General features: G+C 39.1%; 2 protein-coding genes and 1 long non-coding RNA gene across 3 annotated transcripts in view; 2 read left to right on the forward strand and 1 right to left on the reverse strand.

Annotated features, from left to right (window-relative positions):
* LOC145497220 (uncharacterized) overlaps positions 1-1,617 on the forward strand; it is a 2,168-nt gene extending 551 nt beyond the window's left edge. The window contains exon 1 of the mRNA XM_081477029.1: positions 1-1,617. This exon is cut by the window's left edge and continues 551 nt beyond it. Coding sequence (XP_081333155.1) covers positions 1-341 — 341 coding nt within the window. The 3' untranslated portion in view covers positions 342-1,617.
* The window catches only part of LOC145496588 (uncharacterized), a 22,499-nt gene extending 7,105 nt beyond the window's left edge, over positions 1-15,394 (forward strand). Inside the window, exon 2 of the mRNA XM_081476295.1 lies at positions 13,003-15,394. Coding sequence (XP_081332421.1) covers positions 14,074-14,829 — 756 coding nt within the window. The 5' untranslated portion in view covers positions 13,003-14,073 and the 3' untranslated portion in view covers positions 14,830-15,394. The remainder of the gene's footprint in view (positions 1-13,002) is intronic.
* On the reverse strand, positions 6,278-13,008 carry LOC145496593 (uncharacterized). Its single transcript, XR_014050571.1, has 3 exons — positions 12,016-13,008; positions 10,476-10,639; positions 6,278-8,075 (listed from the first exon to the last, which is right to left on the reverse strand). It is a non-coding gene; the product is annotated as an uncharacterized LOC145496593 (long non-coding RNA).
* Positions 15,395-15,959: the final 565 nt, after the last annotated feature.

The raw sequence follows: 15,959 nt of genomic DNA on the forward strand, positions 1-15,959 counted from the left end.
CAAGGGTTGAAGTCAGAGTAACTTGCACCAACGACAAACAGTACACACTCAGAGTGTATCTTCCTTCAGACTACCCGAATTCTTGTCCGCAGATGGTTGTGAGTTCTCCCTCGTCTTGTTTACGAAGGAAAAATGGATCGTTGCTGAGTGGTATGAGCGGAGCAGATCATGTATTGGGAAGCCGAGATGGTTGTACTCAGATCTGCCATTACAATTCAGCTTTGTGGCGTGATGACAACACACTATACCAGGTTATCATGAAAGGATTGATTTGGCTGGAAGCTTACGAAGCACATCTTCGTACAGGAGAGTCACTGAGTAGATACTTGCAAGAAATGTAAACATTGATCAGGACTGAATTGTTGAGTACTCACAGAAGCAAACATAGAGATTGTAAACTTTCGTCGTCTTCAGATACCTAGGATACTATGAAGGTTCGATATTAGACAAAAATAAGGCCGTATGCTGTCGAGGATAAGAACTCGATCATATCAGCGAGAGTCAGACAACGCACCCAGTTTATAGTGATAGTGCTCTACATGTATTTCTTGCTACAGTGCCATTTGAATAGAGTCAAAGTGCAATGTAAATTCATTGCTTACGGGTCGCCTCAGCTGTTCTCACTGTTAAGAGGTTGTAGCTTCGACATCTGGCGATGAAAATGTAGTGTATTAGCAATTACAGTATTCGAATGAATGGTGCTGAGCAATACTTTAATTTTTTGTTCGTAATTAAGAGTGATCCTGAAGTTCAATTTTTCATTTGATTAATTTTACTATATGAGGGATGACCTTGTAAGGGAAGTAGGTGGTGCCTGACCGTTTTAAACTTTTTTGATATTTAAGTGAAAGCTGCAAATTTTGCGTCTGTTTTTGTGAAATTTATTTGGCAACAATGATACATGACAGTTTTTTCCTTGGAACTTGAGGTTGCTATGGCAACCATATTTTGACAGGCATATTCTCGGCTTTCCAATTTTGGAATTTTCATGTAATTAGAAGCCCGATCCGAATAGCGTTAAGCTAAATAGTACTTATAGTACTTATATAAGCTAAATAGTACTTGGTTCCGTTCTCTTTCGATGCTGGCTGCAACAAAAACATTACGATATCCGCTTGTACGTTTTGCAAATTTCCCGTTATCAGAATGTTCGACAATTTTTCTTCCAACATGTCGATAACACCATTATGTAGAACGTACGTTGGGCAAAAACAAATTGACTTGACGTTGGAAATGCTTGCTGTCTAGTCGAATACCGTAAAATCCCAAGTTAAATAAAGCCCCCTCGGTTATAAGCCCCCCCCCCGGTTATAAGCTCCCTCGGAAATAAGTCCCTCTATTTGCTAACAAAGATATTATTCCAGATGTAAGGCCCCTCCACCGTGCTTACATCGGGGGCACCCGATATAAGCTCCAACGGATATGCGAATGTAAATCCATGTAATGAACAAGAGCGTTCCTTTCCTCAGTACAAACATCAAAAAATTTTTAATCGAAAGTTATAGGGTAATAGAGTAATAGCTGTAAAGGTAATCGTACGTTAGCTGTAATTCATTTCTCAGATACGTTTTATCTCGTTGTTCCGAAACATTCCTTTTATTTCGCTTATATGCTCCCCCCCCCCCTCCCCAACCACCACCCCGAATATGACCCCACCCAAAACTCCTCATGAAGTTATATAAGCCCAGGGAGATTTATGGTAAACTGCTAATTAACCCTGGGCTTATACAACTTCGTAAGAGCTTTTAGCTGGACTTATAAACGGAGGGAATTATCCTAGGGGGCTCATATCTGGAGTGAAAAAAAAAAAAACCTTTCGAAACAAGCTACAGCTACCCAAAATGATCGAAATAAGTTTTTCATTTACTGGTAATGAAGCTTTAGAGCCCAGGCCAAACGGACAAGCAAGTAGTCTCAAGTAGCTCCAAGTTGAACTTGAGAAGAGGCTTGTGTTGGGTAGCCAAACCTACTCGTAACGTTCCTCGGAAGTACATGAAAGTCGCCAAAAAAAATTTCAAGGCAGACGTATCCTGTCTTTCATTGGTAAATAGGCTGCCATAACAACGAATGGAACTCACTCAACTTGAGTTGGTGGCCACACAGTAAAAAACGTGCGTTGACTTGCGTGCATATTTGAGTTCGACCAAAGTGAGCGCAAGTCATCGCAAGTCTACGCGAGAGCACGCAAGTTCTGGCCAAACGGATTTGCTAGTAGACCCGAGTTTACAACTTGCGTCTACTTGCGAGTCTGTTTGGCCAGGGCTTGAAACATCATAATCAGTTAACAAATTAAAAACAAGGAAAAGCTTGAGTGAGGCTTATAAGCGGGGGGCGGGGGGGGGGGGGACTTATAACCGGATGTATCTCTTGGTTTACGGGTGCTTGGGCCTATAGCCAGGGAGGCTTAATAGCGGAGGGGCTTATAAGCGGCAGTTTACAGTATCGTGCAAACAACGTCTTAGCCAAATGTGCAATCGCAGAATCTTGAGAACTCTCTGCACCTTAACCTACCCCTGACATTTATCGAGTTCGCGTTGCATTGCAATGGACCTTGTCGGCGATACGGCAACCATTTTGAATTCTACTGTTTCAAAAAGCTATTATGGAATGTTGAAGGGGCAAATGCGTACTAGTTTGATATTCTGCAGTTCTGGCGTTTTTAGAGTGTGAATTAAATTTTCTCAAAACCTCGAGTCTGGAAAAAAAATATTGGAAAAAATATTGGTTTAACATAAAATAACTATGGAAAACGTCTTGAATTTTGAATACAAAAATGGAAGAGCCCTGTACTTAAGAAATGGACTACACACCTTCGCTGAATTTACTGTGATGAGTTTGCGTTTTGTATCAGGATCCAGGGAGGCGAGGTAAGGTGTAATTGACGTAGAAATAAATCTGAGCCGGAGAGCAGTAAAGAAAGAGCGGAGGCTTGAATGCTGCCTCCTCATATGGCTGAAAAAAATCCTTTGTATTATTCATCCTAATCAGGCAGCAGGTCCACGATCTGGCTCGTGCGGTCTAAAGCTGTGATCACACTCGCCATTAACATGTTTAGTCTGATCACTGCGAAACTTGTTTCACAGCAAGATATAATAATCTAGATCACGTCTATTGTCCACACTCAAAAACTGTTCACATCTGGTGGGCTGATGAATACAACGACAATCTTCGGCCATGGGTGGAAAAGAGAATATTTGGAAGAAAATCGTCGCAAAAGCTCGACTCCAAGGCCACGCTTAAATACCCTATCGAAACATTGTTTCGAAGTTGTGGGTTTCTTCAAGAATCAGATAACGAACTATCCAAGCTAGACGTCTTGACTAGCTTGTTTGTTTAGCTAGAAGGCTTTGAAAGCTTAAATTTTGGAGCTAAGAAGTCCCCGCGTTTAGATCGCAAGAAGTTCTTCTGGAAGATGAGTATCGGTGTGCATACTGCCGCTTCCACGGAGGTCAGCACAAAAGCCGAGAGACCGCTGACTCTACCATACTCATCCTCTTAATCATTTCGAATCAAACGAAATATATTTTCATTTTAACCTTGGTAAATTCGTTCAAATATCAGGGTTTCAGGTAAAATTATTTTTGATGCATGTTACCCTTTTGTCTTATTATGCACTTCAATCTGTTGGTCATTATGTATGGAAACACGTTATTGAATCGGACCGTTTCGATCAGATCGGATCGGATTAAAGAACTAACGTTAATGATTTTACCTCTCGACTAATTTTATTACAAATGCGTACTCTATTAAACCTCGCCAAAGGGGCTGTCCATGAATAACTAAAAACAACAACAACAACAACAAACAAAAGGCAAAATGATTTTAAACCCGACCTTAGCCATGAATTACCGAGGTACTGAATCTTTTCAGCCCTATCTTGCATGGCTAGTCCTCTGGAAATGCAACGGTCTTCCAATTTTCATCTTTGGGTACGGCGCGCCACGTATGTGTTTCATAATTCTTTTTTTCTTTTTTACAAAGTTGTTGTACACGATCATTGTCTGACAACGGTCGAGCAAAAGTTCACAGTCTCGTGTTGTTACAAAAGAATGTATTACTGATTGACATGGGAAATATCTCTGGAATGAACTAGTTAAAATTCACATGTGAATCGACATTTTGTGCCTTTGATTTAAAATTTAAGACTCCTTGACTCTTCATTTTACAGTGTAAATCGGTAAAAGCCATTACTTTAAGTCAATAAAAGACAGGTCTTTAGCTTGCGTGTCGGCAACTATACCAAGATCAATCGTATAAATGCTCTTATTTTATAATACCAATTTAAAATAATAAGCTCAGAATACCCAAAGATCACCGTTAATTAACTGTTGAAATAAAACAATATTTATAGTTACTCTTTCGCCCAGTATAGTAAAAGCATTGGGTTCATCGGACAAGCTAAAAATATCGTAAGTCTGAGTCACTAAGATAACTCAATTGAACTTTCAAAACTTCCTAGTGCGTCTGCCCCCACTTGGAAAATAAGGCGTTTGTATCACGTATATTTTTTTGTAATAGGTGATTTCGGGAAGATAAGCAGTCTGGCCGTAAACCGAAGTTATTTTTGCCAAGATGTTCAAGGAAGCTGGCAACAGATTCCAGCTCTTTTATAACAGTTATACTTTGACGAGTAAATACTACCACTGTTTTTCAAGTGATGGCTACAATATCGGTATCACATAAATCCCGGCCATTAGCGAACCTTTAATGATAATCTTTATAGCTTAATAGGTTACGATAGCAACAGTATAACCTGGTAAAACAACCTTAATTTAAGCTTTAAATGATAAAGCTCAAACACGAGCTCGGTGAGCCCCCATTTTTTGTTATTATTAAATTGTGATGAACATGATAAGATGCAACTTTATCAAAGTTTACAAAATTCTGCCAGGGAGGTTCTAAGCCACCTTAAATTTTCGAAAACCATATAATCTAAGTTACCTTGTACATACATGTATAGCCTGAGAATGACTGTAAATTTTTAGCCTATGTAGCAGGCGTTCCCGTTCAAGCGAGAAGTTTCTCGCCTGCTGATCACGCGAAAATTGGGGCGACGGAGAGAGGCGTGATAGGAACAGATTCCCTATGCTGTCTTTGACTGAGTGAGTATAAATCGGTATAAATCGGTACAGAGGCCAAGGATAGAAGAGTGTCTGCACAGGCAAAATGTTCATTGGATGTGTACCTGTTGTCGTGCTGTTTGAATTGCCGATTTTCAGGTGACGTTGTCATGTTCCAAAAGTAAAATTTACCTAATCTTTCTCAGGTTTTACTTTCATCAGTGGCAAGATACTATAAAAACAAGACGCTTACAAAGTTGTAACTTGACAGGGTGTTTCTGTTAAAATGGCATCTTCATACAAAGCTGTATAAATTTGGGTGAAACAGTTCTCAAATAACAGGCGTATACCTAAATCTTGGCGAGGTTGTTAATATATCAATCATCTTTCGCACTCCAGATTCTCGACTTTATCTACTGAACGATTATTATAGCCATAGTATATGATCACTGAAGATTCAGACAGAGTCGTGTCCGTTGAAATATAAAGCAAAACTGCTTTGATTTTAAAAGTAAGACTGCACTGTAAGCAGAATATTTGTTATTCGTTTTGCTACTGTTTACTGAGAGAAAATTTGTTCATAGATCACAGATCAATTTATGTACACTCTTTTCTTTATAGGAGTATATTTCATGGGAATATTTCAAGAATACTTTAAGAAGGCCGAGATTTTTTGAAGAAATATAATTTTGTGTGCTGAAAATGTGTAAATATAATGCAATTATATGATTTTAAGTACGGGATATAAACTTATTTCTTTCCCTAAAAGGCAAAACTAGTCCCTCTTCTCCCCCCCCCTCCCCCCCCCCCAGCAAAAACAGCATTAGCCGCAGGTTCGATGCTAGTGATATTTCTGCAAGAAGTTATGTGTGTCACATCAGGCTCCAAAATTACTTCAACGTCATCAAAGCAATTCAGCCTAAAATCGACACACGCACAAAAAAAAAACTGTTTCCCTGACCCGGGAGAACAATAATCTTATAAAAATGTACGCCTTCAAGATTCTGTCAAGAATTTATTACGGGATCTCCTATAATGGGGAATTTCTGATATCATACTATGTTTTATATCAGGCTTCTTCACAAGTCATTCTTCAGCGCTAGGATAAGCTAGAAGTATGCATAGACGTACTATGTTGTTTGTACTGTTTTATACAGTGTGCGAGTACTAGGTTAACTATGTTAACTATATTGTAGCGGTCTTATCGGGTTCTCCAAGTGGAACAGACGAGGAACTAGTACCAGTTTTACGCAATCTTCACTTCTTTCGTTTAATAAGGATGGTCTGGTTAAAACTTTCAAAGATGATCTCTAAGTGTGCAAATATTTACTTTACTTTCCTGGTTAATAAATATAAATCATATTATTAAAATAACAATCTTCCTTTAAATTAATACTTATCGTAGAATATATTACTTCCCATAGGGTACTGTAAGTCAAAAGTACAAAACAAGCATGAAAATATTAGTTTTACATGATTAATGAAATACATTTTCCCTAAAGTTTTCAGCGTATACTAGTGAGTATGATAACATCATGTTACCTAAGGTGATATAAATAAACAAAACAAAAACAAAAAACAAAAAAAAGAAAGAAAAAACGGTTAAAGCAAGCGAATTATTTGCTTCTTATCCAACCATTTACATTTTAACATACAGTTATGTTGTATTAATACCTATGGGTTATTGACCAAGTGTGAGGTCAAGATGGTTGGATATTGGCCAAGTTCTTTTTTTGCATGTTTATGGACGAGACGGAGTCGAGGTCCATAAACTCGCAAAAAAAGAACGAGGCCAATATCCAACCATCTTGACCGAACAAGCTTGGTCAATAAGGATTTATTATATGGCTATTTCGGGGAAATTTTTCTTACGGGACACGACGGGTAGTCCCGAGCGGGCAAGATAGCTCCAACTTGCCCGCTCGGGTAGCCAATCACAGCACAGGATTTGATTCATCTTACACGCTCACGGAGCTGGCCATATAATATACTATTTATATCGGCTTTATTGCGTGATTTTTTGGAAGTTAAAATCTATCTCGACATGAGAGCTTAGTGATGTAGAAAAATACCAAAGAGGCTAAATTAAACAAAACAACGAGGGCTTAGCATGAGGAAGATTGAGAGGGATTACAAGAAGCAAACTTGAAAGTTTTGGGCTAAAGTCATCAAGGCATAACTTCTGCAAGACTCCTTGAACTATAATCGTCAAAATAGCGATTTTAGCAGCGTCAATCCTTCGACTTCACATAGCTTAAACCATAAGCATTTTGTTCAAGCATCGGGAAGGCGAATCTGCCTGATCCACCTCAGGCATTTCACAGTCCAGGGAGCTTAAGCAACGACGACGCCGACGCCAAGGACGATGCCTAGTCAAAAACGAATTTATATTTTACCAGCGAAATGCGCAATTGTCTAGATCTGTTCAGTACGCCAATGGCTCTAAAAAAACGTGCTCAGGTTAAATATGCTTTGACAGCGTTAAATTCCAAATGGAAAAACGAAAAATTAGCCGTCGTCTTTCGCGTTTCCCAGACTACGCGGAACATGGTCATTTCACGTTGTTGTTTTGCAGAGGACGGCAAAGAAATTTACAAAGGTGTATAACGCACGTGCACAGCTATTGTTTTGCTCATTAATCTTACGTTCTCGTTGCACGTGGTCGTCATGGTATGCTTAAGCTCCCCACTCCCACGCTCTTTGGGCTCGTCGCGTAAACTACGTCTGCTGAAACGCACAGCACATTCTGACGAGCCCCAAAAAAGCATCTGCGTAGGAGGCTAGGACTATCAGGATTCAGGCGGTAAAGACCAATGCGAAATACACAGTCTGTTAATTAAGCGCATTTGATCATCGCCATCTACTGTGGAATGCCATTGCAGTATGGAGAAATACAAGGTGAAATATGTTTTAGTGGCGATTCTATCACGAAAGGATTGTTTGGCATTTGGAGATGAACGTCTGTGACTGGGCTATGGTGCACCATTCCTTGATGATTGACAGATGTCAGGAGATCTAAACAACAAACAAAACAGCAAAAAAGACAACTTTTAAGTATGACAAACCAGCAAGAAAACTGAGATCCAAAGTTTTAAGATAACAACCCAGAAGGCTCTCAGAAACACAACAACAACAACAAGTTATTTATAGATTATATGTTAATGTAATTTCCCTGTAGGCGAAAATTAAATTATGAATAATTATCGGTAATCCGTTACAATCTCGCTCAACCTTAATGATATTTGCTTCTTTTTTTGTGCCATACTCCCTGTAGCTTATTATCTTAGCCTATCTTGTTATTTATCGTCCTAACTTTAAATTTTCCTGTGTTGAAAATTATTAATATTATCACCTCTCCATCCAGAAACTAATCCTCGGGGGAGGGGGGGGGGGGAGGGTAGAGGAGTCCAGACAATTACAGAAAATTCGACAATTGTGGCCTTTTTAAGGTCGAGAACGAAACATTACACATGCCAGTCGTTTTTATTTCTTTTGTGTAATTTTAAAGCTTGGCGTCAACTTTAAGGGTGTTGTGTTAATAAATTACATCTCTTTCGTTTAGCTGGGACGTTTACGAACAGTTTTAGGTGATCACATCGGGTCACAATACCAAAAATGCGTAAAAGGGTAGAGGAGTCCAGACAATTATTATAGTAGTAAATTCGAAAATTGTGGCTTTTTTAAGGTCGAGACGCGAAACATCGCACATACAGTTTTTGAATAGAAAACCTCCAAAACTATACCCCATTGAGTAGCGAGGCATACCTACATGGCGTACATATGGAAGTACCTTCCCCTCTCCCCCATACCACTTCCTTGGGCTTACACACGATTTTGTCTTACCGGATATGCTTCTTTACATTGAATACTATAGCTACCGGTCTTGTTAATATAGTTATTCAAATCCTATTATATTTTAACTTTGGGTTTGAGCTCATTAATCTTATCATCTAATCATAACTTCCTGTGATTGTAGTCTTTATGCGTGAGACACAAAAAGAAAACAAAAAAACCAGTGAAAACTGATTTTGACCGAGCTGAAGATAAGGGGAGCAGAACATTTCTACGCAAAGAAGTTTGTCTCTAATTGATAAACTACAATTTTGATCAATCGATCTGTAAAGCAGGTGTGCAATGAAAGACTGTATTAGAAAAGCTTCTATCCAGGTGATTCTATTTTGGCGCCTATGACATGCAAAATAGTTTTAAACTGAAACAAAATTGTTTAGCGATTGGACTGGCTTAGTTGAAAAAAGATGATTGCCCTGAAAGAAATGCGATGGACAAAATTGAAGCAACTGGATTTGTTTTTAAGCCAATTTGTTCAAGAGGGAGGCTTATAAGCTTAAAAAAGAAATCATATTTCCAAAAGAACTTATGATGTTTTATGGAAACTCTTGCCTAGTGTGAATATGATGTCTTGACATGAGAAAATTGCATTAAATTTTCAGTCTGGAAAGTTACACTATTAGTCCTTGCAATCTCCGAAAGTTGGAATTTGCCTTCCAAGCTTTCATTTACTTATATTGTATAAATTTTACTGGGGAAAGACCCTGTACTGAGAAGGCGCGTGCTGAAAGCTGTTCTAACTCAAGGTAAACGCAGAACTAGCACAATTTGTTGATTCTGAGCAAAGATAATTCAGATTTTGATAATCAAATTAAACGAGTTGGTCTCCTTTGTTTTTCTCGCAGTGGTTTCTGAAAGAAATGGATCACTTAAGACGAAAATGGTTAGTTACAAGGTTGTTATTATATTGGATATAACATTTGAATGATAAGCCAGTATTCAGTGACAAATCCTCTACTGAAACACAGCTCAAACAGGTCCAGACAAGCACACTTTTTACATTTTCTTCTCGCTTGCAAAGAGCATGCTGGAGGATATCTCCCTAGATGTCATTGCCATTTGAAGGAGACCAGTCTTCCACAGTTGCTATAATCCCTTTAACAAGGAGGAAATTAGTACCCACGTTTAGACTAAAAACTATTCTTTGGTAGGAATTTTGTTTAAATACTGTGATTGTTTGCTTGTTTGATTAACTGCAGGTGAATTAACAATGAATGTTTTCGATGTCGAGAAGAAGTTACTCGTCAATCTTCCAGTGATTTCCAGAAGAGCGGGTTTATACTTGCTATGCAAATATCATGGTTTTGGGCCCTAGCTCCAACGAAAGTACTATTTATAGTTAAAAGTATTTCCGGACTCCATGATCTCAACTGAGTGACTGTGACCAGAGAAAGCATATGAGCACGGTTTTGGATCTGTTTGCTAAAAACTGCTTTTTCTCCATTTGGGAAATAAGTTACAAAGCAAAACAATCGGTAGGGTCTCGACATCCTTATCGGCCTCTCCATGCAACATTTTTAAAATTTAATACTACAGTGTTTGTAGTTTTCTAGACCAATCACTGACCTTCATTGAGACTGACCATACATCCGGTGCAGTGCACGTCCTTCGCTTCCATCTGATGACTTTGTAAGATAGCCGACGGTAAGAAATGATTGGGCAGATACGTGCTGGGAACAGATATGGGGTTCATATGACCTTGTCGATACGCCGCTCAGTGAGGGCACTCTCTATAAATAAAGACGAGAAAAATAGATTTTCCTCAGTCCCGCGCAATGCAAGACACCCTTATAAAAATAAACCAGATATAGCAATACTGTACTGAATTGTTTATATTAATACTGAAAAGGGAGATTTAAAACTTATCATGTCAGCCTGTCCCAGGTTTAAAGAACCTCTGCCTACATGGCTGCTTTGTAAGTTTTCTATCATATTTCTTTGGAAACAAACAAATTAAGTGCCGGTACCTACGTCCGATTGTCATTCAGGGGAGCGTTTATTTCTAATAAAAATCAACGCATGACTTTATTCACCAGCTGAAATAACCACCACTTCTCAATCGTGTGGACAGTGGCCTTGGACGCAATTTCGCCCGTTAACAAGGTATTTATTGTAAACATGCATTTCAGATCATTAACAGGTATACATCGTCACGTTTGACTAAGGAAAAAAATTGTCGTGGCTTTCATATCGTTTCCACATTAGTTTTGAGATTTCTTTACAACAGCGTTTATAAAACAGCAGCAACTAGACAATGGTTTAGGCTATCTTTAAAGTTTCAGCGGGATCTCGTTCTGGTGGCGTGCCTTATAAAGGAACTTTTCAAACTGACAGAACTGAAGTGTTAAGGTATCGCTGGTATAAATAAAACTGAGTGCTGTAGTTGTAGGTCACGCTATTCAAGGAGTTTGTAAATAGACATATGTCTTCAATTACGAATATGACAAACATCACGAAAAAGGACAGGAGATATTAATCATTAATTAATGTTTAACATAACAATGTACTCTCTATACATTCTAGCCTTGTTTTGCGGACTTGGGTCCAGTTGGAGAATCGCTACTCATTCACACACATTTCTGCCTGTGTAAGAATGGAGGCTCTATATATTCCCCTGTACATCCCTAGACTCCTGAGACTGTTGTACTCTTGTCGATTCTCGAGTTGGTTTGCATTTATTCAGAATTAAGAAATAATATTACAAGAACATATCTTTTTGTAGTCACTGTTTCCCTTTTAAAGTCTAACCCTCTGTTCTCACAGTCATTCAATTAATTTACTTCTTAACTTTATGTACCTCTGTGGATGTAATCCTGGTGACTAACTCTTCAAATTAAAACTTTTAAGCAATATTGCGCTGTACTGTTGTTAGTGTTTAATTTTTTGTGTGTGTCTGTATGTGTGTATGTGTGTGTGTGTTGGCAACCAATGGAATTTAGGACTTCTTTTTCAATGTTCACTCTAGGGCACTTGGTTTTGCAAGAGATTAACCAATGCGGTACATAAAAGGATACTCCATAATCTGTTATCTAAGCGCATACTTGTCTCTCTCTAGGATTGTTTCCTATATAAATGATATTAACAAGCTTCGCCTATCAGTACGTACCTCTGCACAGGCAATATCCTGATTGAGTCTCTAAACCCCTTTGCAAAAGGATTGCTGTCAATTTTTAGACGTGTAATCTGCAATTTATGATATATAACCTTAAGCTTGAGCTGCAATACCTCATGATCGGGAGTTTTTTGTCTCTGTCTCCCAAACATTTAGCTAATTTATCGTCCATGGAATTTTGTAAAGCTAGTGGATAAAACGAAGGGCCCAGACCGATTGGCTGTTAGTTAAGCTACAACCGAAATAAGATTATTGTAGGTGTGCCAATTCTGGATCGATTTGTGTAGAAAACAGACTTGAAACAAGACTTAACGCCCTCTTGCAACCTTACTGGCAAAATAACTATTTTTGTTTCAAATCACCACGCTAAAGATTAAATAATGCCGCGATCCCCGAGTATCCCGAGCATAACTAATTGTCGCATTTTCTTTTCGTGACCCGTCCACAGTGTCTGCTATACTGTCAAGCCGTGAGAATATTTTGTTACCCTTCTCCTGCGACGATATCAGAATATTCATGGCACTTTGGAACCACTTAGATTAGCTGTAAGGGGAGAATGTTTCAGACTTGTAACAACAGTTCTGTGCCCTGTGCAACAGATAGAACGAAACTAGACAAAAACAATGTTCTCGTTAGCTCGTTCCTGACACATACTTAACTCCTTATATACTCAGAAATAGTGGAGATTACAATACAGGGCCCATGAAAGTTAGTTGCCTCACCTGATTTTTTCCCTTACCAGTTGGTTTTGATGTGCTGTTACAGCGATAAAACTTGTCTCAGGGAACTCGAAAGTCTTTGCTTCTTTGGAATGAAGGTCAATAACTGAGGCAGTGTGATCACGCTTTCTGACAACGTGTACTCTAGGCTGATACTTATGCATGGAGTTCAGAAAAATCTATTTAGAAAAAAACATCACAACGTATAAGAATAATGAAGAATTCTTAAGGCAGTTGGGAAAAGCAAAAAGTCCTTTTAGAGACCGTTCATTTTTTATGAGGGAGGGGGGGCTGGTGGGATTTGGGAAGCACCATTTAAAAATCACATGACCCCCCCTCAGCTTACCAATTTTTTCACATGGCCCCCCCTTATAGCGGTTATTTTTTGGGATGACCCCCCCCCCCAAAAAAAAAATTGAACAAACAATATTTAGATTTCAACTTTTTTAATATTTCTCTATTATCCCCCTACTTCACGTTATTGTGCTCACTATGAAGACAATATTTACAATCCCTATACTACAGAGAGCTGTTGTTTAAAAAACAAATCAAAAGAAAGAGAAGTCAATTTCGGATCTCCTAGTTATGGCTCGCCCTGAGCGTGTGGCATTTGGCCTCTCATTGGCATCTTCCTCATCTGAATTGATGAATGCAAGAATGACGTCACTTGAGTCATCTTCTCCCCCAGAGTCAATGGCATCACTGTCATACTCATCATTGTCACTTTCATCCGTTTCACTGCTCTCAGCACTTGCCCTGTTGTCATTTTGTGTCAATGTCCTGGCATTTCTTAGTGTTGGTTGGCCAGCTCTGAGAGGACTCTTCTGCTGCAAGCATGAATGTCTTACAATTGCCTTTACTTTCTCACTCTTGCTGCTTTTCAAATGCTGCTTCAGCCCGTGGTGGTTTGAGTACTTGTTTAGTTCTGGAACACGTAGCTTTTTAAGCTTGGTTAGACCTTCGCACAACTCAGTCCAAGGATAATCCTGCTCCCTACTTAACTTTGCCTTTTCTTCTGCTCTCTTTTTCCTTTTAAATTCCAGCACTTCAAGATGCTGAAGATAATCCACCACAAACTTCGATTTGAGAATAAACTTATCTGCAAATAGAGCAACGCTCTCTGGGTCAGATAAAACCAGCCTGCCACTTCCATGCTCTTTCTTCGCTTGGACCCTTGGTTGCCAGTCATCTGGATCACGCCCTTCTTTTGAGGTCTTCTGGTAGGAGAGGTAGTGGTATTCCGGTAGGCAGGAATGGTCAGGAACTGGTTTAAGAAAAAGAAGCAATCTTTCTAAGTGCGGATGGCTGTTCAGAAAGGGCGAGTGAGTTTTCCATGCCAGGGTACCAGTTGAAGCCCAGTGATGGAAGGAAACTGAACTTCTCCATCAAAGAGCACGGAGCAATGGTGGAAAAGTTGAATGTCAAATTGAAAGATGTAAAGGAACACGATTCCACACTCGTTCAGTCCAATGGGCTTGCTTTAAAGCAGGGCGAAGAATTTACCCACAGTTTTAATGTAAAACAGATCAAATGTATAGAAGCTAAGTTGACGAAGGTCACGCAGGACATGGAAGTACTAGAAAATAAGAAGAGCAATTATAACAGCATATTCAAGGGCATACTCAAACAGCACATCAACAAAAGGAGAAGGAAAAAAGAAAACCGCAGAAAGTCAAATGAAAGAAAGAGGAAGCGGACTGAAAACAACGTCCAACGAGTTTATGGAATCTGTGTTGGAAACCCGCTAGGAAATGATCTTCCACAATGCCTTGTGTACCCTCCTAGAGCGGCCGTCCCGGAAGAGTGTATTAAAGTTGAGGATGTTACCACGTCGTTATTTAGAAGAGATGGGCCATACGTCGCACAGCTCTTGGAAGGGAATTATTTCACCAATGCTGCAAGAAGCAGAATCACCACTAACCTTGAGCAGGAAGTCAGAGATTATGTTTACACCTTCATGTACCCTGAAGAGTACACTCTGACGGAAAGCATTGCTGCTTCTTGCAGCATTGGTGAAAGAGACTCCCATAGCAGCACAAGCGGCGACGAAGAACTCGACGACAGCGAAGATGAAGATGAGTGCCAGTGAAAGTTGCATTCGAAAATAACAGTGTTAAATACTTTGTTTCAGTATCTACAAATGCTTTTTGTCGCCAAACGTTTTTTTAAAGCAGAAGGAAAGTTTGTAATAAATTTGTATCCTGCCTTCTATGTTTATTCTATAGTAATTTTTTTTGATATTCAGACATTATGCCATTTTAAAGTTTTACTAAAATATTTCACGTGACCCCCCCTTTTTCCCTTATTTTTTTGGGATGGCCCCCCCTCGAAAGCCATTTTTTTTCGCATGCCCCCCCCCCCCCCCCCAAATCCCACCAGCCCCCTCTACCTTATAAAAAATGAACGGTCCCTTAGATGTTAGACATCCGTATGCAAATTTAACTGCGGCAAGAATGGACAAAAATGGTAGCGAATGCAGTTATGCTGCATATTGAAATAATAAGGAAGAAATACATAGAGTAAAGTTCTAGACCAAGTTTACGACGTCATTTTGTTAAATTGAAATGAGTTTGGTTTGGAAAAGAAAACCAAATATCAACGTGAGGCGATGCTTGATGTTAGTAATTGAGGAAAAAAAAAAACTTCGCTTAATCCCCCGCAAACTGATCAAAGAATACTTCCTCTTTATAAGGGTCCACGATTAAAATTTGTTAAACACGAGTAACTATGAAATTGTACGTTTAAAAACCGCAAGGAAAGCATATTAATGTAGGAATACCACGAAAAACAAACAGAAAAATCTGTGTTTAATTTTACTGCTTTATAAGGGAGTAGAGTAAAAGGGACGGCCGAAAAGAGAATTCGTAGAGAAAATTATTGGCCAATTTTTTCATGGTAGCTCTTTTGCTTTTATTATTTTCGGAGTTATTTTTTCAATCTCGCCTGAGAAGTCAAAAGGATGAAAATTCTAGCGAGTCCAGGACAATCCCCTTTCGAAACAACGCCCGTTATCTGTTGCAGGGAACCAGCGGAGATTGAGGGTTAGCCCACCAGCGAGTTGCGGTAACTTTGTCCTACATTAGCCTGCACGTAATCTAACACAGAGAAGAGCCGTGGAAATTAAATTTAATTCTCTATCACAAACCTTTGTACAACACTATACACATATATAAATGGCCACTTACATGCCCATTTTCATCAGTGCCGTTGTTAGTCAGT

This window comes from Orbicella franksi, chromosome 9 (assembly GCF_964199315.1).
Source record: "Orbicella franksi chromosome 9, jaOrbFran1.1, whole genome shotgun sequence".
NCBI classification, from domain to species: domain Eukaryota; kingdom Metazoa; phylum Cnidaria; class Anthozoa; order Scleractinia; family Merulinidae; genus Orbicella; species Orbicella franksi.